The sequence below is a fragment of the Vanessa atalanta genome, chromosome 3, assembly GCF_905147765.1.
Source record: "Vanessa atalanta chromosome 3, ilVanAtal1.2, whole genome shotgun sequence".
Lineage (NCBI taxonomy): Eukaryota > Metazoa > Arthropoda > Insecta > Lepidoptera > Nymphalidae > Vanessa > Vanessa atalanta.
The window spans coordinates 8,954,156-8,981,054 of record NC_061873.1 but is presented as its reverse complement, the minus strand read 5'-3'; the positions used below and the strand labels follow the sequence as shown (position 1 = coordinate 8,981,054).

The 26,899-nt window shown below is 34.9% G+C and overlaps 1 protein-coding gene across 8 annotated transcripts in view; it reads right to left on the bottom strand.

Annotated features, from left to right (window-relative positions):
- The window catches only part of LOC125076826 (muscleblind-like protein 3), a 103,789-nt gene that overhangs the window by 45,040 nt on the left and 31,850 nt on the right, over positions 1-26,899 (bottom strand). For 7 of the 8 annotated variants that reach the window (XR_007120725.1, XM_047688525.1, XM_047688520.1 and 4 more), the window contains exons 1-2: positions 13,890-14,124; positions 6,597-7,286 (exon numbers count right to left, since the gene is read on the bottom strand). Coding sequence is in view for 7 of the 8 variants with exons in the window: in XM_047688525.1 (XP_047544481.1) it covers positions 6,597-6,785 (189 nt within the window). In the remaining variant the exon portion in view is untranslated. Of the gene's footprint in view, positions 1-6,596; positions 7,287-13,889; positions 14,125-26,899 lie in introns of those variants that run through there. The other variant, XM_047688521.1, reaches the window with a different exon arrangement.

The following is a 26,899-nucleotide window of genomic DNA, read 5'->3' as shown; positions in this document are numbered from 1 at the left end:
ATTATATCAAACAAAAAATAATATCGCTAGACAGATCGTTTCAATTGCTAGACTCGGCAAATATACCCGTGTGCATTACAGTTAGTATCCGAATATTCAAGCGAAACCAAACGCTAGCACAATTAGAATTGAACGTCAATTTATACAGCAATTATTTAAAGCAGGTTGGCGTTCAATCCAGGTCAGATTGAGTGATTTTAAAATCTAATACAAGCGACAGCATGCTACCTGAATGTTCAGAGTCGTGCAATGTTAATGAATGCTTGCCGGCAAAACAGTGGGTTTTGATCAGTCGTGTTAATTATGCTAATTGGTTTTAGGATAAAATGATCAAATACAGACAGGGCCCACATTAACTGGGTTACACCAAAGGCGAACTATAGTTTAGTAAAGTGGATAATTTTAACGAATAGCTCAAAAGTGTATCATGTTGCATCGGTTTTTGGTTTATTATTATTATTCTATACAATTTGAATGGACGATAAAAACAATACGCATTCAATGTATTAAAAACTAGCTAATGAGTTTCCTGTCGATTTTTATAGAATCGAATACATTCTTATGATATAGTTATTCGAAAATGCTTGTAAACAACCTATGATGCTATTTTAATAAAGTATATTTTGATTATCATTTTTATTTGGAATAATATATTAATAATTTTTTGGTCCTTTATATATAAATAAGAATTTTATCAAAATACGAACGAAAGTAATACTATACATACAAACAGATTAAAAACGATCTAAGAAATGTATTAGATCTATCTTTTAAGCTGCTCATAATAACGAAATGACAGAATATTACTAGGCTACAGATAATATCCATAAAACATTTTTCTCTTTCGTTGTTCTAATTTCAAATTATCCTACTAATATTTAAAAAATGTTACATGTAATTGTAGACTGCTAATTATATTACAAACACAATTATAATTATTATTGTTTTCATACAAAACTTATCTCAAATCTACAATCCGACATTCAAAGGTATTCCATTTCAAACATATAGTTTTAATTTGTCGATTCGTTACTATTGTCACACTTTACGAAACATTAACTGTCTATGTTATTTCGATCTTAAATTCATAATTCTGGGTAAACGTCAGGATAAATGAACCACATGATTGAGAAATAAATTAAAAAAAAGACAATTACAAATAATAAAATACACACGAATGTCTCGATGTAATTTATTTAAGCATAATTGTTTCGTTGCTACTCAATTTTAATTTAAACCGGGTTTGAGAACGGTGACCTTGATATACGCTAATATTTAACAATCGTGCTTCGTTATAAAATCTTTTAAATACATAATAAGATTATTGGCATCTGTTTTTCAAACGAGAAAAAAATACACATCAAATAAATTACATTACAAATCTATCAATACATCAAAAACAACCATTAATACGTATGTATATAACAGGTAATTCAGTAATTGTCTTATTACGATTATTGTGGAAATTTAAGATTGTCTTTGAATGGGTTGTTCGAAATGTTTTGTGTAAAGTCGGTCTGTTTGTCCACGTGACTCTGAACACGGCAGCAATGAATAGGCGGGTAGAGAGAGCCATCAATCGGCGCGGGAGGGCAGGCACGCGGTCGGCCGCAAAGTTCGCAACCTGTGAAACAACTCTGGCATACCGGACAAAGCGCAAGTCGAGATTACTGGCAGCTTTTAAACGCTCCAAATGTTCTATAACGGAACATTTGGCGAGCAGGCTCTAAAAATAGTAAAAAGGACTATATAAAGCCCGGCCTATCGATTCGCAAAGCGCACTCTGTTCCGTTTTCCTCTTTTGATAACAATGGCAGTGATCCATTTTAATGGTTCGGTAATCGACAGGTGTCGCTTTGATGTTCGCTTTTAAAATAATACAACAGATCGTGTTCGCAGAGTATCTTTTTTTTAATCATATGATAAACGTGAGTGACAATTCAAAGTCATTGTTAGACAAAATATATATTAATTAATTTTATATGAAACCTCTTGTAACTGGAGCGATTTTTTATAAATCAAATATAGTCATTGTTCGAATAACATTCTCCGCATTAATAATAAATACTAAAAAATATAGAATGATTATAATTAAAATTACCAATAGTCTTAAAAACATATAGATATGTCATAAGTTAAAATATATAATACCCGTTTCTTGCGGTATAACCGGTTATATTAAAATTTAATAAAAAAAATGTGCGAATATAAATTTTATTGTCCTTTTGTTTGTATTTTTAAAGCGTCATCGATTTTATTAGACGAGTACTATTTAAAAGCGTGTCGGCGTGATGAAAGTGGATGCGTGGGTGGAACTGTACACAATAATATATTTTTGACTCGTCGTCATGTCGAAAAGCATAGGTTATCGCTGCAACTGTCACAACTCGCCCCAACCCACGTACAGGTACATGTATATTTGTCGTTTTGAAATAAAACCAATTAAAAATAACACGAAACACTTTAGAAGTATATTTTAACTACAAGAATTTATTTTGCATTATTTGAAAATATCACGAGTCGTGACATTTAGTACATTTTAACGAAACGATAATTTCTGTAGACATTAGACAAACACGAAAGAGACCTTTTTATATATCACTTATAATAAGTGATAAAATATTCGTTTATATAAAAAAAACATAATTCTTGCACCTGTAATTAGGTTTAAATGTTTGGTGTGTACTGTACTTCATTAGGTACATGTATGTATTGTTAAGGTTTAAGGGAAAGTGTTCGTAATTAATTACCAAAGTTAAAAAAAATCGAACGTAACAAAGAAAAATATCAATTTCAAAGTTTAGTATTTAAGGCTGTGTAGTTGCGTAAGTTTCTAGACACGATCGAGTCCATGAGGAAAGAGGTGAGCAAAATGAACAAGTGTTGAACCGCGATGATGTCAGTGTCTAGTTGACTTAGCAAGTAGTCGACGCCGTATCCAATTCGTGACACAATCGATGATCAACGCTTTTGTCAATTATGTAATTAAATTTAACTTTAGATTACGCGACTTTTTAATTTAATCGATGAAAAATAAAACTTGTATTGACACAGTTTGTTGTCAAATACCTACTTTATATAAATATTTAATTCAAAAATTAGTTCCTTAATGTTATTCAGTATGAAGTTGAACAGGAACAGCCACAACACGAGAGGGAAAAAGAAGTGTAATTATTCAAAATTTACGTTTATGTTATACGTGCAATGTGCCCATGGCATTGTCTGCGTACAGCGGTTTTTAATGTCCCTCGCGGGAACCCAAATATCTGGATGCTTTATTGTCGCTATCTGTTTTGTATGCACAAGAGCAGACACTATACACACACGTACTAAACAATATGATTACATGTCAATATATATGTTCATAGCGGTAATACTAAATAATGTTTAATTTTTTAGTCACATGTCGTAATCTGCGTAGATACAGGTAGGCGGTTAGACCATCCTCACGATCGCACTCGTTCTGCCCATAATCATCTCACACATGGTCAATGATTCATGGCCATTTTAATGTCAGATGACGACACGAGTCACGACGTTTTCAGATGCGAAGTGATATTCCGAAATCCGGTTTGATACGCTGACTTTGGCGCGAGTGGGTTAGATTAAGTGAATAAGTCAATAAGCTCGTTTTAATCAACACAACACGTAGCCTAATCAAATATGACCCCCTCGTCATATCGCGTAATTGAAGGCTTAATCACGGGAGACGTTTTCGCGGTGCGGTGGGATGCGGGCGAGGGCGGGCTTGTTTGATCAGCTCTCGATTGCGCTTGGAACATGTGACAATTTACACTAAGATGGCGGACTTAATCGCAAATGTATCGGGTTTATTTCCTAGAGTTCTGGGTCGATACACGAGCGTAGCATGAGGAATAATTAAATTATAGCCAAATATGGTTTCGTTAGCAGTAAATTTCATAAATCATATTATCTATTACAAAATGTGAATACTTATGGTTAACCAAATTTGAATAGGCACAAAATTAGGTATACATTTTTATTTTGTTGATTGCCGCAGCGTTACCTATCGTTACGAGTTCAATAATAGGTCAAACCATATGGGACTATTAGTGAATCGGTAGTCATCTGAATTTTAAGCGTAATTTGATACGTTAACCAGCAAAATAAATTACATCTATAATTCATGTACATAATTATCCACGGGGATAATTCGAAAGTTCTAGTAACTTTCGGGTAAGGAAATGAGATTGCACCGAAATCGAAGATAAGCATTGGCTGCACTAGGAGTACGGGCGACGACGTCGGCATCCCCATTGTTGCACGCCGATACCACGATGCACAAAAGCCCGTACAATGCACGACGCTTGCCTATTGTTTAACGTCTCGGGATAAACATAACCGCTTTAAACGCATTAGCTTGCAATTTCTACGTACTTATATATCAATTCTATTTAAAGATTTAGTAGTAACTCAATTATTTATTTCTTTATATATAATGCTAAAATTATTATCACATTATGTGACTGATCTGTTGTCATATAAATTTTTAAAAAGTTTAAGATAAATCTTAAGTGAAAGGCGAAATCAAAATGCGACGAAAGTTATTTAGCATTTAGATTATAACCTTATGGCTTCTACCGCCCACGGAAAGTGCGGAGGAGATGAGAATGGGGCTATGACAGCGACTTTAAAGGTTTACGCACCAAACGAGTTATTGAAATAAAGCGCGGACAATCGAGACAACCGTGGAAATCTTTGCCGAGTGAACGGATACGCTCCTCTACTGTCGATCCTCGTTTCTTTTGATCACATTACACAGCAAGACATCAAAGGAAAACACTAAATAAACCATATACATATTATATATATAACAAATGACGTTTGAAAACTATTCATGTATCTAAAAATGATTAATTTGTATATATCGTTATAATTTAAATACTATGTTTATATAATGTTGCCAGGTACGGTGCAATTATATAAATAATAAATATCATTGATTTAATCGTTTAATACATTAGTTGGCTTATCTAATGTAATAAACCATACCGGAATATTTTTATCGCGACACATTCGCCAAAATACATACACATTATCACGTCATTCAACTGAACTGATAACACCGTATCACGTTATGCCCCTACAAACTGGACGATAAACTGTTATGTTGTGCGGTTTAAAATATTTTTAAAAAAATCCATAAAAAACCTCATACACAACTCGGATAAATAATAATAATAATAATAATGACAAACGTTGTTGCGGGTAACATTTAGCTTTGCGGATGTCGATGCAGACATTAAGGAGAATGATAATGTTATAAATAGCAAAACACTCCCGATACGGAATAATTACATAACTTCGGAACATATCGACTGGAATGACTACAATAAGCCAAGGCGCCGTCGAGTCATCGTTCTGTTCATTATGTTAGCACGATGCCAATTCCCATACAATGGTAGACGGCTTCGGTGGGGCGGGTGACGTCACTTCAGGCTAGCCTTGGTTTTGAGGTCGGTGCTCGAAATGGCGGCGGTGAAAATGTTGTCTCAAGCTTTGTCTAATTCAAGCAGAAAATCACTGTAACGTTTTAAGGACATTGGTTTCTAGAAATTATGTAGTTGTTTTTTGTGCAAACTATTCAATTTGACTTTGTCATTTAAATACGGATATAGCATCACGCGCATACTTAATATTTAAATGCAAATTTTGCGATGATCATTATACTATTTTTTATAGGTAACGGTATATTTATATAAATGTAACTGTTTACGGGTACCATCCTTTTAATTTTAGTTTCCAATATGTAATGATTGTTAGAAAATATATAAAACACTAGCCGGTACGCACCCGCTTCGCTGGACATTAAAAAATTACTGAAAAGGGGGGGGGGAGTCGGGCAGATTAAGGGGTTTCAAAAAATTAATAGGTCACTACTGTAGACGATTCTTCGTTCGACGAAGACGACGACGACGTTCAGTAGTTTTGACAGTGAAAAAATATTAATTTTATAGTATGTAAAAACAAACGCTTAGTATTTTTTTAATTAGGTAAAAACAAAAGGTAAATTATATTTTAGAAACATAAAAAATCTGAAATAGTAAGTTACTTATAAATTTAAAGTTAATTTAAAACAATTCACTGCAAATTCTTTTAATATGTTGTAAGAAAATATTAGACTATTGTTTCATACTAAGTTATTATGTTTTCTGGTTTGTCTTCTTGACTATATATAGCTTTAGAGTGACCGTTTAATAAAATTTGGATTTTCTTATTCCTTGTATGTAGTAAATAATTTACATAAAATAAAGTATGACATTATTCTTTTCTTTTTCAAAAAGGTTATTTTTGCAATCAAAGCTATGTTTCATCACTATGTTTCATTACTATCTTACTTATTATCTTATTATGAGAAAAGATCCGAGGAAAAATATATAGAAAATTATAAGAAAACACAATATTTAATATTAGTTAGATTACGAATCTTTTCTTTAAACATGCAAATGAGTATAATAGGGAAACTATTACGTCAATAAAATTGTATGAAAAATGGCATAGTTGCACAATGTGATATTAGTCTTCCGTATCTTTGTTTGCCGGACACATTAAATTCTGTAAAAAAATAATCTTACCTTGATACTATCGTAGCAGGCGGTGACCCTTCCATTCTGTACTTCGACGGTTGCCGGAGGATGTGCGAACTTGCACTCGGTGTCGGGTCGCGAGCACTTATTACGTTGGAACTCGCGGCACACTTCGAGTTGCAGCCAACGAGAGTCTTTTCCATTCAGGAGGCTATTCATGTTCACCATGGTTGCCATCGTTGCCACTGTGTTGGGGGGAGTAGGAGTAGCGCGCACAATTACTTAGAGCGAGTGCGGCGCATATGCAGAGGGGAGCGAGCGCGCCCGCGCGCTCCGAGCATACACTTCTCACTTTCGCTCGGCGAGTTGATTCTGTGTCACTTCGGCGCTGGCGCACCCTTCACTACAAACACTACTACACACGCGAAGGAACACGGAACACCACGACGATATTCCGAGGTTCAACGAATATTAATTACTAAATATTAATCTTAGAATTATGTTAGAATTAAAGACACCGACGTTGCAAGCTTATTTAGGCAAGTATTAAAATATTATTATCACACGCGTTCGTATCGATGTTGACGGTTGATTTTAGTAGAGGGCGAGCGGTGCTTGATGTGCGAGCATGACGGCGGCGGCCGGTGTGGGTCGGGGCTGGCGACGGTAGGGCGCGAAAAAAGCGAGATTAGCGGCTCGGCGGTCAGCGAACAAGCCGGTGCGGTGCGGGGCTCAACTCTGCGAACAACAAAACACAATGGTTATTCTCCGGGCGGTCAGCCCCGGAGCCAAGCACAAGCGGCTACCGGGTTAGAAAGCATGCGCGGCGGCCGTTCCCAGGCCTGCGCTATACATGTCAATATTCTTGCTCGTGACATAGGTATTATTCGAGGCAATCATCACGACACCTAGCTCCGTCAGATCATGTTAGTTGGCAATGACATCATTTAAATAATTTAAAAAAACTTACTCAATTTGGTTAATTGTTTTCTGTTATCAGATGTTGCCTATGAAGATAATACCTCGAATAACATAATTTAAAAAAGGGGAAATGATTGAAAATTTTGTTTAGTAACTATTTCGAAAAACACTTAAAACATTTTTATTTATGAGACCAAAATAAGCAAATAGTGACTCTTATTTTGATGTTTATTTTATTTTCCTAAACATAAATAGACCATATATCATGTACAATCATTTTCATCACCAAAGTGTTAATAATCTCTACAATCGTCAATTATAATATAATATATTAACGAGCACTGATGATTACCTAGATGTGGTTATAATAGAGATACTAACTTTGTTGAATATATTGTAATGTTTCCTTTGTGGCAATAGTTATTTATAGAAAATTATGATGGTTATGAAAACACTGATTGTTTTATGTGATGGACAGTGGTGGATGATGTGTATTTACGGGAACACGATGTGCGCGACTTAAACAGGTGTCGTACCAATAATAACACCAGCCAGACGCGGACGTAAATACTGGCGACATCATTACTTGCAGCCAAAAATTAATAGTCACATAAAATATCTTCTGGATACTAAAAATCGGGGCTGGGGCTATTGCGAGAAAAATTATGAAACGCACGAGACGAGCGAACAGACCAATGAGTGTTAGAGGTGGAAACATTCTCTGTGTGGGCGCCGTGAAGAGGAACGTAGCCGTCAGGGGCCGGTAACAGGGAAAAACTCGTGAAACCAAATCCTATCGTAATGCGCTATTTAAAGCATAACCCAGTTGAAAATAGCTCAGTGTGCGGCAACGCATCGTCGCGCTCTTCACCGTGCACAATCTTCAAATTTTATGTTGGATATAGGTAGTAGCATTATTATGACGGCGAGCACGCCTTCTTATTGAACAAGTCAATTAAAATGCTAGTCGTGTTTGTAGTACAGTGATGTCATACCAAATATATGTAAATTTAGATATTAATACGCACACTTATGTGAAGACTCAAAATGTCATATTGTTGCATATTTATAACAAAACATAATCTTCGAATTTTTCTTTTCATTTAATTTCTTAAGAATAATTTCAAAAATATAAATATAGTCAACAGCAATTATAATGTTTCAATGTACACATAATTCCATAGAAAGTTAATCTCTTCAATAAGTTAGAACGCTTAATATAATGTAAATAACTAGTTAGCGTGAATCAGTAAAATTTAATTCCGATAAATAAATATACATTAAATTAAAGGCGAGCGTCCCGTGTAGTATTAAGCTTTGTAAGTTTGCGTCTCTTATTCAGCATCTTGTATTATAAGCGCATTGCGCTGACATTTGTGAAGAAAGAAACGAATCGGATCGGAAATGTATTCGTATCGAGCACACATATAAGTAAAACTCAAAGCAAATGGACATCGTTTTATTTCGAGCATTAAACAAGCAACTGAGAATGGTGGCGTCAAAGGATATCGTCTGATTCCTTTCACGGCTAAGGCGCCGCTGGCTGGGTTTCTTAGATGCTCGACACGCACGGGGAAGACATTCAATAACCCAGTGAAAAGATTACCAAGAGCAATCAGACGGAAGCGAATCTAAATAAGAATCTCGTGAAAGCGGTCGGGTGCGAGGGTGGTGCGAAGGGGGGAGAAAAACAGTTGGGCTGGGCCTTTGTGATCGTCGATTCGATCAAATTGCAATACAGAAAATTTTCACTATGATTTTAGGGTTGCGGATAATGCGGTTAAATGCAATAACATTAAATTGATTCATCATGTCGCTGCTTCGCATCCTTGGTCTTGACCGGGAATCGAACCTGGGTCTCCCACCATATCAGTGGGCGCTCTCACCGCTGAGCTATCAAGACAATCAGAGTACAAAGAGCGAGCATAGACTAATCAAGTTGTTTAGTAACACCAATATCTAAAAGTAATTGTTAGAATTTTTCTTAAGGCTATTACAAAACATATAACTATGCTGGTAAATGAATGCCTAGTATATTACCACATTCAACCGCACCTTTCCCTCGCTGCCGTTGCCCACACACGATTGAACTTTATAACGTGACATTTGTATCGACGTTGATTATGACTGTCCCACTTATTCAATTTATCTACTGACTAATATTACGTTTTTATGTTAGAACTTAATACATTTATAAAAGTCTATATTCGAATTAAAAAGTAAGGTTTTCTTACTTTAGCGTTTGGTTAGAATACACTACATGTAATAAAATGGTCACATTTTCAGGATATGTTTGTATTTTTTTCTTCTAGTAAATTCTTTTGTTAATCGGAATTTCCCATAGGGTTAGCCGCTATATAATAATGTTTTACTATTATTTTTTTTAATCTTAAAATCTGTGTTTCCGTCACAGGATAATTTGAACTTTAGTTTCATCAACACGATTTGGTGATAAGTTTTTTAATAAGACTTAAGTTGCCAGGAAAATGATGATTTTCAGAAGAATTTGAAATCTTCCAAAAATAGATAAAGGCAACGATTACAGTAGAACTCATCAAAATAATGAAAAAATGAGTAACAAATATTTTCTTAACAAGTGTTAAATTTAGTATTAGTAATGAAATAAGTTATATTACATTTTGACGCAATAGCATTGCTTTAATTCCGGCATCTTTAATAATAAAAATACAATATATCATTGGAGCATGCAACTGTTTTTTGTACTTACAAAAGAGAATCACGTTGATATTAAAACGTTTACATGACTTACTATAGCTACAAGGAAGTATTAAATTTAAAATCTAATTTACGTCGTAAACCGTAACACAATCGATTATAAAATAGTTTATTTTCTGTGCACAAAAACTAAATTGGTTAACGTTGGTCCTCTTTGTTGTCGCTGTTCAAGCTCGTACTTAGTAACGACAGAAACCAGAAATTAAATGGGACAACAAATAGTCCAGGAGATAAAAAGTGTTTCGGTGACGAGGCCATCAAATAACAAAGCGGAAAACGAAGTAGGCAAGAGCGGGAGATGACCTTGGGCTGTGGTGTCGCGCTCCGCCGCGCCCGCGCCGGCCGCAGACGCCCGCGCCGGCCGCGCAAAAACTATCAATACGGTCGCCTTCGACACGCTTCATTTCAGACGTGACACGCTCCAAATAATCATTATTACAATAAATCATTTTATTTTCACTATTACAAGCTATTACCAGTTCGAACTCAAATAAGACTTGTCCATTATGAAAAGGTTGCAATGCGCAACTACATAGTCCAACAAGCTTAATGTTTGTTTACACGGAGTTAAGCTGACTCTTTTTAAGAAATTCGAAATTTAATCTATTAAATCAAATTGATTAATCATACTTTCATTATATAATTTCTTTTAGACATTGTGTTGTATATTATTATTCCGTTTTACCTTTTACGTTTTTTGTTAATGTTTACGTTCTATGTAGAGTAGTTCATCTGTTTTTTATTAGACGTGTTGACTGCCAATTGACCTCTGTGCTACGTGAACAATCAACAATTATATTGATTTTATTTAGCATTTCAATCCAATTCATATAGTTATTATACAAAAATAAATATTTTAACAAAAGTATGTTTTGAATGAGACGAAACGAAATTATAATGAAAAACAAGTCTTTTTCAGAAGAAGTCAGAATTTCTGTTCACAATTACAATATTTTGCAAATAATTTTAAGAGAAGAACAGTGCAATGTGTGCAATACTCCTTTGACAAATATACATGTATTCGTGCATTATTTATTGACTCATTAAAGTTTTAGTTAGTTACCTTCATCGAAATAATGCAGTCACATTTTAGAAAATGCTGTATTAATATTCGTAACACTTAGATCAGTATTGAATATAATTTAGTGCAATACAAACATCGGGGAGGAGAATTAAGTCTAGATTCATAAGATGTCGTCGACGAAGTTTATCGTCATTGGTTATTCTGCGCACGGCTCTACATTCGTTGGCCACGCGTGTTTGCTGACTCATAAGCTTAAAGACCTCTTTAAAATAATAATTTCAATAAGTCGTAAGCAATTTTTATAAAATGAAACTAGTGAATTGGAGACGCTGAGATTATGAGTAATTACTTTATTTCCTATTCTTTTCATAACAATTGTCTCTTGTAAAAGTGAGAAAGGCTGATTAAAATATGACTTACATAGACCGAACAAATTGATGCAAATACTGTGCAAAGCAAACCAAATTTTAGTCGAGCACGTAGGTCAGTTCCGGCAGTCAAAACAAAGGCCATTGTTACCTGTGCGGAGCAGATTGCAACCAGTACTGCTCTCGCATTCGGGACATGTACGAAGCACATTAAGCAGCCTCAGGGGACGCTAGCAGACTAGTAATTAGCAAGAGAGGCGAAAAATTTGCGACGGTTTAAAATTTACGAGGCGCAAATTACACGATTCCGGCGCTATCGCTGCAGTACGGTCGTTAATGTGCACGCCTTATCGAACATGGTGCGACGACTGCTTGAGAAGTTGGGAGCCCTCGTGTAGCATTACATTAAACTGATAGCACCCAAAACGATACAAAAAATACATCAACAAGAGAAATATGTACAAAGTTTATCTCGAGTCACTTTATTTACAAATATGCGTATATTTGTATCTTGTAATGTCTCACGGATACGTTTTTAGATATTTAATTGAACATATACTTGTTACATATATATGTACATGTATTAGTAAATTTTCCTTGCGAATTTTATACTTTGTCTTTATTTTTAATGACATTTTAGAACACGGGCAAGTTATCTTTAGCGTAACAGTTTCTTATCAATGATTAATTTAGTCGAGTAATCTGCAGCTTGGATTCGTGTCTCACGTCCGTTTATTTTCTACAAAGATAAGATAAAAAATCTTTAGGATAACAAATATAAGTGTCCACTTGAATTTTAGTATATTTTTATAAAACAATTACTTACTTATTTGAAGTATTATAAGGAAACTACGTCGGCGATGACACTTTTATTATATACGGGCTAAACATTTTCGTAACATCAAATAGTGTTTTATTTGAAGAACTATTCTGTAAAAGCTTGAATATAAAAGAGTTTCATAGCCTCTCGTGCTTTTTTGCGGTTTTAGAATTTAAAATAATAAAATAAAACAAAAATATTGTAGTAGAGCGAGCTCTATTGACAGAGGTTTCATTGTTGTGAGCAGGTAGCGGAGCCAGCTGTTACCCTCGTAGATGAAACGGTGCAAACAGACCATTGTGGAGTTTAGCTGATCCAATATACCGACAATTTTGAAAATTAACACATGCACAATCTGTGTCATTTAATTTGTTAATCCGTTCCATTTTTGAAATTACTAAATGTTTATTTTTTATTTTACAAGGAAATACTGAATATCAAACGAGTTTTTATGACATTTATAATCTTATACATTTTTGTAAGACTTGCATTAAATTTAGGTCTTACTTATAATATTTTCGGAAATGCAAAAGGTTATACATTACAATTATATTTTTTTCATTAGTACGCAAATGGAATAAAAATCGAACTGTGATTGCAAAAAATATCGCGTAAAATCTGTTCACCACAAAACTTTATAAAAGATACATATCTCTGAATATGGTGGAGATTTATCTCTAAATTATCAGATTCGATAACGGCTATCTTTACATTAGTAAGATTTTAGGAGTTTTTCATAAATTTAACATTTTTTAAAGATAAGACATTAAGACTTTTTTAAAAAAAAATTATATTGAATTATTCATTTCGGATAATGACCATAAAATAAACTTTAAACGTCTTTTAGTTTATATCTTCAACATAAGTTTTTTATAACGATTTATACATGACTTTTAAAAATTAGTTAATGGATAATTTTACTAAATTTAACAAATAACATACCAGTATCGGACACATTACTTAGCAACTATAATAAAACTACGAAAATATTGTTTCCGAATGACGTAATTCATGTTCGTGTGTGAAGGGCAATTTCATTCGGTGGGTTATGCCGTATTTTTTGTATTAGTTGCTTATTAAAGTAAGTAATACGAGAGAAGCTTTATAACTTTGGGAGTTCGTGCAAAAGCGCTAGCAGCGCTTTCGTCAATGCACTGAGTGGGTCCAGTTACCCAATGCGAAAGCTCTCATGCGGGGACGCAGACAACTTCTGAGCGACCGTTGAACTAACGCATACCACTCGAGCACTGATCGCTATTATTTCTAATTTTCCGTCGAATTTCGGAAATCGCCATCAATAGAATTCCGATGTCACAAATTATGGGATCACTAGCTATACAAGAACACGATAATAGTGTAGGATACCATAGAAACACTAGTTTTATTCACAAACTTTCACGATGCTCACTTTAACGCGAGTTACGAATTTAAGAATTACGAACGTTTCTAATATAATGAGCGGTAACACTTACATGATGAGGGGTAAACAAGCCGGGTAAGGGAGCGTAAATGTCCAAAAGTCAAATCATAGCAAGTCGCACGTAAGTTAGGAAAAACGATTCGCCGGTAGCGTAGAGGTCGCGTTCGCGGCCACGGTAGGGCGGCACGCGTCGTGTTCGGAGCACGAGTGCGGTGCACAGAGCGGCGCGAGTCACACAAGCACAAGCGGAGTCGGCAGGCGACTGACGGGAGGCGAGTGGCGCGGCGCGGGGCGTCGCTGCGCGCGCACCCCTCACTCCGCACCGGACCCCTCGGCTGCGCCGCTCCCCCCCCCTCCCATACCCCGACGCGCGACGCCAGCCGGCTGCCTTATCACGCCGCGCGGCGCGCCGCTTCCTTTCTCCTCATGCAGTTGCGAGCTTTTCGCCACTGCCACACTTCCGCCCGCCCCGTTGATTGTGTAGAGTTTTAGCCGGTCAATGTGTTTTATTTGATGACTTACTATTATCTAAATAACTTTAAAAAAAGAAACAATCCACAACTGAGGCATCATTGAATATGTAATAAAACAAAATTTTATAACTAATTAGAAAACTTATCTAGTAAAAATATCAGTCAAAAACGATAAATACATATTTGCGAAGTTATTACAGAATAACAATACATTTTAACAAGTAATCGTAAGGATTATAACAAAAAGTATAAAAGGGCTCATGCGAGAATAGGACATTATTCAGATGTGTAAGCGAGTGCGCAAGATTGGCGCTGGCAAAGCACGGTGAAAGTGCGCTGGAACAAGTTTGCGTACTGCGCGTGACCTGCCCGAGGACACGCAAACCGTCCACAATATCGCGCTGGATACGAATGGGAACAATTCCATGAGATTGGTAGTACCATAATATAGAAATTCATAACTCAAATTATATTGATTTAAACTATGTTAGTGTCGCGAGATTGTCGAGATAGTTTGCAGTACAAGCATCGTTATCAAATGGCTCATCGAGAGACGCTAAATTAATGGTACAAAATATAAGTCATAAGATTGTATGTAGAAAATGTATGTCCTTTTTTATGTGCGGTAAATGCTAACTGACAATAGCCGTTACATTCTAACATCAAAATAAAGTGCAGTCAGCACATAAGAATATGGGAGAGACAGCACAGACAGAATAGAAAACGAAGACATTATGAAATCGGACAGAATCGGGGAGGGCATTACATAAGGTAAACCGTATCGACTAGAGGTTCCAATCTCGAATCTGCAACGTAAAAGTCAAGCGGACCGCAATATTCTTTTATATTTGCACACTGAATTTCAGACAAATTGGGAATGATTTGTTAGCCGTGTAGTCGAGTATGCAACAAGACAGTGCAGGCCGCACCGCAGTCACGATGCGATGACGACGTGCGCTCGTTTTTGCGTCGCGCGCCTTCGAGCGTGACATCTAAACTCTAAAGGCTCATTTATACACTTCTTGCGGCCGTCTCGTCTCGAAACGTTTATTTTTTAAACATTTTAATAGCGTAATACATTCTATAAGATTACATTTTACGTGCCACGTGGCTTTGTGTCGCACAAATAAAGAGTTTAGTAACCTTTTTAAGCAAATCATTTTATAAATGCAGGTAAATTGTTCACATATAAATATCGGCAATATTCTGAGTATTTGGTATTAAATTTTATGTTATACTAATTTATGATATAGTTCCAATAGTTAATATTATTACATACCTATATATATTAGATTATATATGAATGAAACGAATCTGAATCAGCGATAAATAATTTGGCAATCATTTTAGTTAAGTATCGTGTAATTCCGCTCTATCCAAGAGAACGGTAATAATTAACATTAAAAGTAACCAAATATACGAAAAACATATTTTGCATTTTAATTCATATCATAATTAGTGTTATTTCATTAATGATTCCCAACTTGATAAATGGAAACAATCAGGACTGTCTTCTATTAATTTAATATAATAAAAGAAGTAATTAGCAACAGTTTATATTTTTGGCCAATGTTTAATTAATTGTAATTTAAGGAAGATGCGCTTCGTTGGCGAATTCGGTGTCCTCGAGACGATGAAGTTCAATGACCTGCCGTTCATCTTATGCCCGCAAAAAATGCACTGCTCCGTCCCACGCCAAACGCAGCACTCACACAATCTTACAATTAATATAACTAAACACACATTGATAATTCGTTTACCATTCGCGGGCAAGCAATAATCTCACACCACATTTCACGCCTTTCTTCACGTAACACAAAAATGCCGTCTAAGATTGATTAATTATGACATCCGACCTATTTATATTATTTAGAGCAAGTCGCATCTAATCTGAGCATTAAATAGCCAATTGTTGAACAATAAATAAGCCCGCGGGGGTGCACCCACGCATCTCATCTCCACATCAACTCACTGCGCACGCGCCGAGTTTCCTGTATCATTCATTAAGATTGAGCATACGCAAAAGTGTGACATACGATTGCTTAATTTTATGCTTTAATAAACTTAAATACGGTCACAAGAATAGACCATATTCAATATTTCGAATAGACGATGATGTTGCTATTTGCGTTTTTAACAAAGAGGCTAAAATTCTCGGTCCACCGCTGCCATATACCAATTAAGTTAAATTAAATGTACGAAGAATTTAGAAATTGGTTAGCTTCCTTGAAGCGCATCGCTGTAATTGACGTACTTGAGTTAGGAGCATGAAGGCATAATTCGCGATTTATTTCATACAATTTTCTAGAATATTATTTACATTTAATTCAAAAGACCTAAAACAAAAAAAAATAAACGTATTGCGTATGGACATTATGATCATTATGACTATTAAAATAAAATATAATAGATTCGTATCTCGAGATACGAATATTATTTATTAAAGTAAAATGCGCACATCACACTTTCTTTTAATGTAGCTTATTAAATCAATAAACAATGCTACCTTAGTAAAAATGTTTAACAAAATAACCCTTTAAAATTGAGTATTTTATTATTTGCTATTCCCGCATTTAATTAAAAATGGTGAAATCGCTCTCGCAGGTGAAACCGCGGGTCCGTACCTGCTGGATGACGCTGCATAAACGTTAATTAACTCGCCTCATTTGATTCCTTGTTGCTTAATGGCACTTATCTCTTAGAATTTCAAACTGTACGTAGATTAACCGCGTTGGCAGTATTGAATGTGTTTATGTGAATATTCTGAACGAAATTCGAGCATCTAACAAATCCTAAGTTTATTCTATAATGTAAGAAATGATCGTCAAGGTCATGTTTTATATAGAAAATGTAAGAAATTGGAAAAATATTGTGGAATCATTGAATTTGATTTCCGACCTTTGGTCAGAACTGAACGTTCGCTCTTCTTTGAATGATACACGTACAGAATTGAGTTCCGGATCCGTGATGTGGGCACGGAAATGAAAGACTTCTATTGGCATATACTGATATTTGCTGTTGTTATTTAACAACCCATAACGGCCGTGGTTTGCTCTTAATAAATTTATTTCATACCATGTATTTAATTTCAAAATCTTGCAAGTAATGACTTGACTATTAAATGTCATTAAGTTATATCAACGATAGTAATCGCTGTGAAAAGGTGAAAATATATAATTATATACAATTTATAATATATATACTAGTTCGTGTGTCTTTTTATACAATTGTGAATAAACGATATATCACTACCGATATGAATTAGTGGCGTGTATTGTTAATTGTAAAATATGCAAGAGGCAAAATATTTCACTGGTGTATCGAAGTGTTGTGCTGACACTGACGTTATAAACCGAAATATTATCAAAGTAATAAGAGACGCAGCAAGCGGCACTAAGAGCACTGTGTGCTAAGTGGCTTTTAAGGTCGCTTACCTCATCTCGCCTGCTAGTCCGACAATCTTACTGTTTATGCACGAATTTAGTACGATGCGATGTTTATTTGATCAATTTCTGTTGTAACATCATGAACTAGCACTTCATGATTGGCCCTTCCTATTTCAAAACGCGGTTGGGTGGCTGATTCCTCTCAGTATAAAGGACGTGCTGAAGAATAGATTTAGACAGGCTGTTTACCTCTCTTTCAAATATATTAGAACGTAATAATAATAATAAAAAAAAACAAGCGCTCAATTTAGATGTTTAGCAAAAAATTGTGAGTCATAATAAATTCATTCTAGGTACAAAGAATATCGTGTACACAAATAAATTGCGAATCATCATGTGTTAGTAGATGTTTGGTGATTCAAATACCTATATGGTATGCAAATCGACTTCTTATTAAATCGATATAGCGCAAGTTAACAGTACATCCAAAACATGATACTCATATATCGAATGTTACGTTTTCTCGTGTTTATTTTTTCTGCTATTGCATATTAGTGTATCCAAAACTATTGTCGTACCAATGTACAGAGATGGTTTTGACTGATCAAGTATATTATAGTTTCCAATCCACCCTATTGTATTGGCTTTACCTTATACGTAAAACGAATGTATCAAATCAATTGCTTGTCAATTTGACAGCTATAAAGCCTGTATGGTAGCAGCCAAATAAGTAACTGAACATGGCACGTAAAACATGATTAGCGAATTAGTCGATGTCAACGATTTCACAGATTAAATAAATACGAAAACAAATTAAATGAAACCTAATAAATTTATGTGTCGTGATGTTTTAGTTATCTCGTGTTATTTTAGAGTTAATGTTTAAATTTTCGGTATTAGCTACGCCTCGCCAGCGCGGCGCATAGGATCGCGTGCATGTGGTTCGGCCAAGTCGCCGCAGGTCGTAAATAAGAGCGTCTCTTTGCGGGCCATTATTAATGAATGCGCTGTAACCCCGCCTCCCCTCGTACCTTCAGCCTGAAAGCTAAATAACAGGTGCGTGTAACCCCATTCGCACAATCTATTTTCGATGTTCTTATAACTGTAAGGAGAAACGTTTGTTGTGTTGTCTCACTCTAAATATTCATTCCATATGCCAGATATTGAGATTTGTTTGGGCGTCATCTGCTCGACATCGTCGTTTCTAAATAAGCGCGGTCTCGTGTTGGCTTTGCAAAGTTTCATTAGCTAGTGTGGGAACTCTTACTTAGAGTATCACGTTGCAGCAATTGCGTATGTAATTTGCACCTCACAAAAATATTTCCTAATAACTTTGTATTTGTTAATTTCGAATCGACGTACGGACTATACATATATAAAACTCCCAATATGTACTAATATTATAAATGCGAAAGTAACACTGTCTGTTACCTTTTCACGCTTAAACTGAACCGATTTCGATGAAACTTGGTATGGAGATAGTTTATGTCCTTCACATAGGCTACTTTGTTTTATTATTTCAGCCCTTGTGTAATATAATGGTGGGTTGGGTGGGTGTTGTAAGTAAAGTTTAATAAATTTTTCGCGGTTAAAGTCGCAGGTACAGTTAGTATTAAATAAAATACATTTTACAATATAACACCTTACTCCAAGTTAACTTAATGACTAACATTATGAAGTATGTGCGTAATTGTACTACAAAGAGATTAATTTTAATATATTTTTACAAAAAAAAAAAAACAACACAATATTTAAAAAAATGTTATGCAACAAACATTAAAACTGCCTAGTTAACATATTTTGTTTTATCTACGTAGGGTAAATAACATGGGAAAGAAACATTAGTTTTTTATGTTAGCTTCAGACTGACATTCTATTATTTACTCCTCGGAAAACTGCTTTTCACATCAGAAACAGGCCCCTACCGAGGTACACAAAGATGGCGCCACCGCTGCCAACATTAATGCACTTACTCTATGAATGACGTAATCGTAATATTGTCCCGAGCTCGGATTTCTGTTCACGTTACCCCGTAATCTGCGTTTTGTAATAGTTACTGTAATATACCACTGTATTTAGCTATTGAGTTCAGTTATCACATTCCGTATAGAGAATGAAGTTGGCAACGTATTCGTTTAATAATTTCTATCTAAAATTCGACATGCAATTAATTATACAACAGTAGGTTATATAAATAAACAGAGTGGTGAGACGTATCATGCAATTCCAAATGAGTGTCGAGGTCAGAGTCAAATTCAAACCGAAGTGAGTCTACGAAGTTGCGGCTAATGAAACAGACCGTCTGAATCATAACAAAATGACGTAATATAGGAAGTTACCATTTGCGTGAACTCTCCTACGCGCATCCACGAAATGAACAGACTTATTGTTTCATATTAAAGTTAATATGTTATCAAAATTAAAATACTCATACATTCCGCAATTTATATAATATCGTAAAATATTATACAAAGGGAATATAAGTTAATTATCATCACGTACGTATCGTATACACAGCTTCATATAGCATCTATGTACATACATTTATCGTAAAATGTAATGACGATACTTATTGTATCTAAGCAACGCTAGTTTGCGTTGCAGTGATACGATTCCTCAACTACAGCTATGTTATGATTGGAGTTTGCGTTAATTAGCATGAGGTAATATGAGTCATCTAATTTGATTACACCGGCCAAGGTCGCAACGCTTAGCACGAAGCAAATCAATCGTGCTTCATCTTATGTCTCGCACGTGCTATGAACGAGTCTGCCCTTGGCAACTCAGGTCGTTGTGTCGATTTCGTTTATGATAACATGATGCCTATGATGATGATGGTGTCCATCCTCCAGCGTCTACAGCGACCAATCTTACCTATGACTATCCAATTGTTCAAGACATATTATAGTGCACGTGAGTGTGTGCATACAAAATTATACTGTCCAGGCACAAATAGTATATGTTATATGGAAATAGTTCAGGCACAACGACAATGATTTTATGTAATTTCTGAGGCACAGGAATGTAAGAAGTGTTATGCTATTACAGATAATTCTTGACGCAAAAACTTGAGTAACATTTCATTGGCTTGATTCGATATTTGAGACCAGGATATCCGGACGTACTTTATTAGCTAACCATTACACTAACCAGCCAGTTAATAATATATATATATATATATACTATTTAGAAAGGCGACTTCGTGACGAGGACGCTGAAAACGGTACATACGTCATCAATACGAAAAGTCAATGGACGAACGACACACTGACCAGAAAGTACTAAACTAAAGTGTCACATGTAATATAATATTTCTCTTAAAAGATTAATTAAACAATTAAAGTAATTGAAATAACTGTTTTTGAAATATTCTTACATGCTCTTTTATTGATCACCGGCAATGGCAAAATCTTCGATTATATAAAGGCGAACGAGATTCGGCCAAATTTTTTGGCACATGAGATATATGTTTCGTTTTTTTTTTCTTTTTCCTAGTTTCACGCATAAACTATCAATTCGAATAAATGAAATGTTCATAATACTATTATAGATTATATTTTCTAGATGGAAATGAGCTAAATAATTATATAGGTACCATTTGTTTTTGTATAGGTCATGCATATTCGAAAAATGATTATGAAGAACTCCGAGGCAAGATTTATTAATTTATTTATGTTTGAAAAATAAACGGTACCTTTTATAACATAGCTTTATTGTAACATCACTAATCAAAATATTTTAAATGAAATAAAATTGAATTAAATACTCTTGACTTTATGTTTTTTTATTATAAAAGTGTAATGCACCTACCCAGCATTGCGACACGTTTTTTAAGAATATAAACAGATGATATTAATATGTATTCGAATGCTAACACATTTTCTAAGATAAAGAGTGTCGAGTCGTTAAAAATTCCGTTACAATTTCTCACATTTCCTCAAATCCACCCCGGGATCGCGTGAATCATTTGAATTATAAAGTGAGATGCGAGTGCATACAAAGTGCATAGGATTCCTTGGCTATGTAAATGAAGTGTAGAAACTGGGGTTTATAAGCGACTTACATCTGGAGGTCACGTTTACTATGAGTGGCCGCGAGGCATTATCAAACGGTATGGTCAAAGATAGAAAAAAAAATGACTAGCGATATAATTGATATAAAAAATACCGAAAATTTATTTATTTAAACAGTGTCTGTTTATGATTGAAATATTTATTTTAAATTAGGTTATTATGCATTTTTCAGAAAAAAATACCGGCACTTTTGTCTTATTCAAAATAAAAAAACCAAATAATTTCGAATAACTTACATTCCTTAATATAACACAATAATATTGAGTAACATCTAAAATAGAACAATTTTAACTCTTACAAAGACTATTATTCTAAAACCGTTATTCGGATCTAAGACCGGCTTTGTTCCCTAACATGAAACTAATTTATTCGTAGCATGCCATTCCACAGTTTAAATAATCGAAGACCAAATTATATATGCGTATTAACGGTCAAGTCATAGTTCAAAGATTAGGGCAACGGGCAACCCTTTAGGACCGAGAGGTGAAGAAGTTTCGAATTAAATCTGATCACCCCGCGGGCTCAATGCACGCTTACTCTATTTGATATTTAATAACAGTATTCATTAAAAGCATGACCAGTTTGTGCGCCTATAATACCCGTTTCTATTCATAAGAGTATGTCATAAATGCATTATTTGAAAGGAAATTTAAACGAAGTTGTTAAATGTTAAACAAAGTAATATGGTATTGTAGCAGAATGGTCGTACATTACAACCCCTATTTATTCCAGAAAGTGCAAATCTCTATCGCATCGTGATAGAGTGTCGGTAATCGTCACAAGCACCGGCGGCCAGTCGGCGAGGCGACGGCGGCGGCGCGACGCGGCCGGTCAGCGTCGCGTGTGGCGCCGTTAATGGATATTGATGGCGATGGCGCAACTAATTAGACGCCTGCTCTACTATTGCCTTTATGTCTACGTTTTTGCGGGTAGATTTTTGCAGGTGCCCCTGTATTTGGATGCATATAATTATAAAGTATTCGTCCTTGCAAATAAATTGTACATTATCAAATAGAGATTAATGCGATAGGGGTGTATGGCTATATATGTAGTCATTTGACAGGACACAGTACAGACGCCACGTACGTCTGTACAGTGGCAGTTATTAGAAGCCGCACGGGCTGGCAGCCAGGCGGCCGGGCGGTATCAATCACCGTGGGCGGGCTGCGCGACATTGGACTTCAATTAGGCGGGTGGCGCGTGTGATTGCTCACTCCTCTACACACCAAAGGGTTACTTGACCTACTTATTATGATCGTCGCACGAGTCCTCGTTAGTAGGGAAGCTTGGAAATGAACCAGTAATTTAATTTTCAACGTTGACGTTATTTTAAACATCATTGTTAGCCATAACTTCTTTAGCTAAAGAATAATCCTGACCTTATTTTAGAAAAATATCATAAGCACAATAATTTTGTATGTATTTTGCGTGGAGATACAACAATTACAGTATATTAGAGAAACATTTAAAGACGTAACGGGATATAAGGCAAAATGAAACAAATAAACTGTTCAACATTATCGTTGTTTTGTACAGAAGCGCTTTACGGCCGAAGATCGGTAAACTCATTAAAACATAAACATAATTACAAAGGAGCCTAAGTTAATTCGAGCAGTCTTTGAATGTGGCTCGAGTACTGGATATGGTTTCATTATGAAAATAATATATAAGCGAAAGCGGTAACCATGACGAGCAGAACGATTAAATTTATGATCGCAAATTAAAATAGACAATTAAGCCGAAGAAGCTGTTTTACAGACAAACAATAAATAAATTTTTTGGTGCGAGTCTGTTTAATTAATACCGTAATGTTCGTATAAAAATATGTATCAACAGAAATTACGATCGTTGAACAGAACGTTCGCTCAAACTTTCTGTGCTCCTTTACGAGTATACGGCACTTTACTTATTGTTCACTAAATGTTGAACCGCGAAGTCACGTCATTCTACCCTTTTGTACTGTATATCGATAGAGACATGAGCGTATCATGCGAATGAGTGCATCAGATTAAATTTGCAATGTAAAGTAACCTTAAAACAGGTTTAGGATTACTAGCCAGTGAGGTGGTTGGAGCGTCTAGCATGCTTGACCACAAATAGGTCGTGTATTAAATAACACTGCACCGAACCGACCTGCGCAGGTTTCTAAATATGTTCAGAGCGACACTATCATAACCGCAGGTGATATTTCGTAATTCGCACATGAATTCAATGTTGCAACATTCATATGTCAGCTTGGATATAAACACCTTGAATATCTGCATCACCCATATGTGGAATAGAAACGTTTGAAATTAAACATTCTTGAAAATCTGAACTTATTTATTGACATATTGTCATAAAAAATTAGCATTTCGTTTCATAGTAGTGCGTCTAGAATGACGTGATTCATGTGTGTATTAAAAGATCTGCATATCTTTTAATACAGTATCAACCTATAAATGTCCCGCCGGAAGGCACAGGCCTCTTTTTCTGTTTAAGGAAAATGTAAGCTTATTCTTTTACGCTGCTCCACTGTACATGCAGTTCTCCGCACGATGTTTACCAACTCCGAGCCGAACAGAGCTCGAAATGAATAATTATGAACGCGCATGTAAAAAGTCAGCGATCTTTGTCCGGATTTTTGCTCTCAATCTCCGGTTCTCATCTGGTGGTTTAGATCCACAAGGCTATCCACACGGCTATCTCGGCTCATTAATTAATAGAAATTGGTTAATTGGTCAGAGATAGTGATAAATCATTAAGCTACATTAGTTCGGTAGAAGATAACAAAAATATCGACAAACTTATTACTGAATATGAAGTTAAACTCTTGAAAGAGTTGAGTTTTATGAATCAGCAAAAAGGTATTTTTTAGATAAAAACTTCTATAAAAGTTTTCACAATTTGTGTTTCAAAATTTATTTGAGTCGCAAACATAGATAAACATTCGATTTGATTAAAAATGATGAGTTCAACCTTGCCAATGTCATAAAAATCGATAATGTGGTTTAAGACGTGAGGTCAGACATAAATATGATGCCAGGAAACTTACTATATTAGTTTCAACGAATCTTAAGCATTTCCGCCATGAAATATTTTATAAAAATATTCAGCATACAGACTAGCTGCAATCCTCGGAGTTTCGATGCAGAAATCAAGTAATATTAATCCACCTAGGACTTCCAAATATACATAACATTATCATCATATCGTGAATAACTATATATGAAAGCTACATAGGTTTCGAAGAAGACTAGAGGCGTCGAAATCACGTCACCGACAAGACGCAAGCGACTGCCTACGTCACTCAAACAAACATTGCGGGAAACTACAAGAATCTACACCACTATAACTACAAGAATGAGTTTCTGTTCTTTAATAAGTCCGACAGTCTTGTATTCTTTTTATAAATATAGATGAATGCATTATAAAATAAATTATTATAATATTAAACATACGGCACATAGCTCGAAAATTAACGGACCATTAACAAGAGATCTCGTAATTAAATCTAGGAATTTAATTAAAGCATTAGATCACATAGGCATTTTTGAGTTAACGACCCAAACAATTTTGCCACTCTTTAGCACTACATGGGGATATAGAGTAAAGGCATATTTTACGTTACACAAAATTTGTTGATGAATTAAACAATATTTCAGCTCTAAATTTCGAACGCCGTTTCATAAAATATTTGGTGTAAGCGGCCGATATTGAAACCAACCTTGTTCTAATTTGAGTAATTAATGCAGCCACTTCGTTAGTTCCCGAACTAAGTTAGCCTCTCGTAAGCTCGCGTGAAGAGTAAGTCTCTGCCAGCTGTTCTAAGACTATGATTATAATTAACATTAAATAACTGCACTAATATTGGCACATGTACAGATTTGACGGGTCATACGCTATTACAGATTTAATATTTCTATAAGATCCATTCCGATCCGAAGATAAGGATGATCGTAAATAAATTTATAAATATATATTAAAACAGAGAATATTTCATATGTTTTGTCCTCATGATAGCGAATTACATTGATTCACGGACATATAGTAATAATTACTAATCCTAATTGCAATGCTTATGTCATCGTGAATGAAAATAATATTAAACGCAGGAAAACATAAAGACTAATAAACACATATTAACTACAAAATTATAGGTATAAATTAAAAAAAAAAATAAGAAAAATTTGTTACGCTGCTGAGACGTTGTATGTTCGTGAATTAATTACCAATGTTTAAACTAAAATATATGAATATATATATATATATATATATATATATATATATATATATATATATATATATATATATATATTTACATATGTGTTTGACACTTAGAATTATAAATTACTACTTTTCAAATTTTTCTTAACTGATAAAAGATATTTTTGCCATACCAAAAAGGAGAACAGTAGGGAAAATGGAATATTTTGTAGTGCTTTAGAAACTTGGTTATTTTAATATATATTTGACTTAAAACAATCGGTTTATTGTAAGGCAATAAATTGATTATTTCAAAAAGTGTTGCGACGTATTAATTTCATCAATGAGTAATCATCATTAAGTATGCGTACTTACAAAATATATGAACTATTAAATACCTAAACCTAAAGTATATTGGTAAAATGAAAAACTTAAACATTTCAACGTAATGACAGACTGTAAATAACTACTATCTTTATTTAAATGAATATTGATTCCGGCACGTATTTCTTTTGTTTATCTGTAACACTTCCTATACTTACTATATTGCGAATCGATGTGCTTCTCATCGGAACCAGGTCTACACTATCAAATCATATTGTAATTATCTAGAATTAATTACAACGAGAACGTGCCACCGAGTGATCATAGTGTTCGCGTCGCTAAACGCCACGTAACCTATGATACCGACCTGTCGTTATTGGATGTCCACGGCAAATATTGAATTTCATTTATACTGGAACGAGTTTATGGCTTGTTATTCAATTTCTCCTATAGTGGACAAGTGACCGTTTTATCTGTACGTGAGTACGACAGGGTTGTAGCAATTCATATTGATAGCGTCTTGCAAGTATTACTCACATTTATTCTTCGAAAACTTTCATCACCACAAGCAAATAGCCTATGTGCTATATATAATAAATAATATCTTGTCATTTTCCTTGT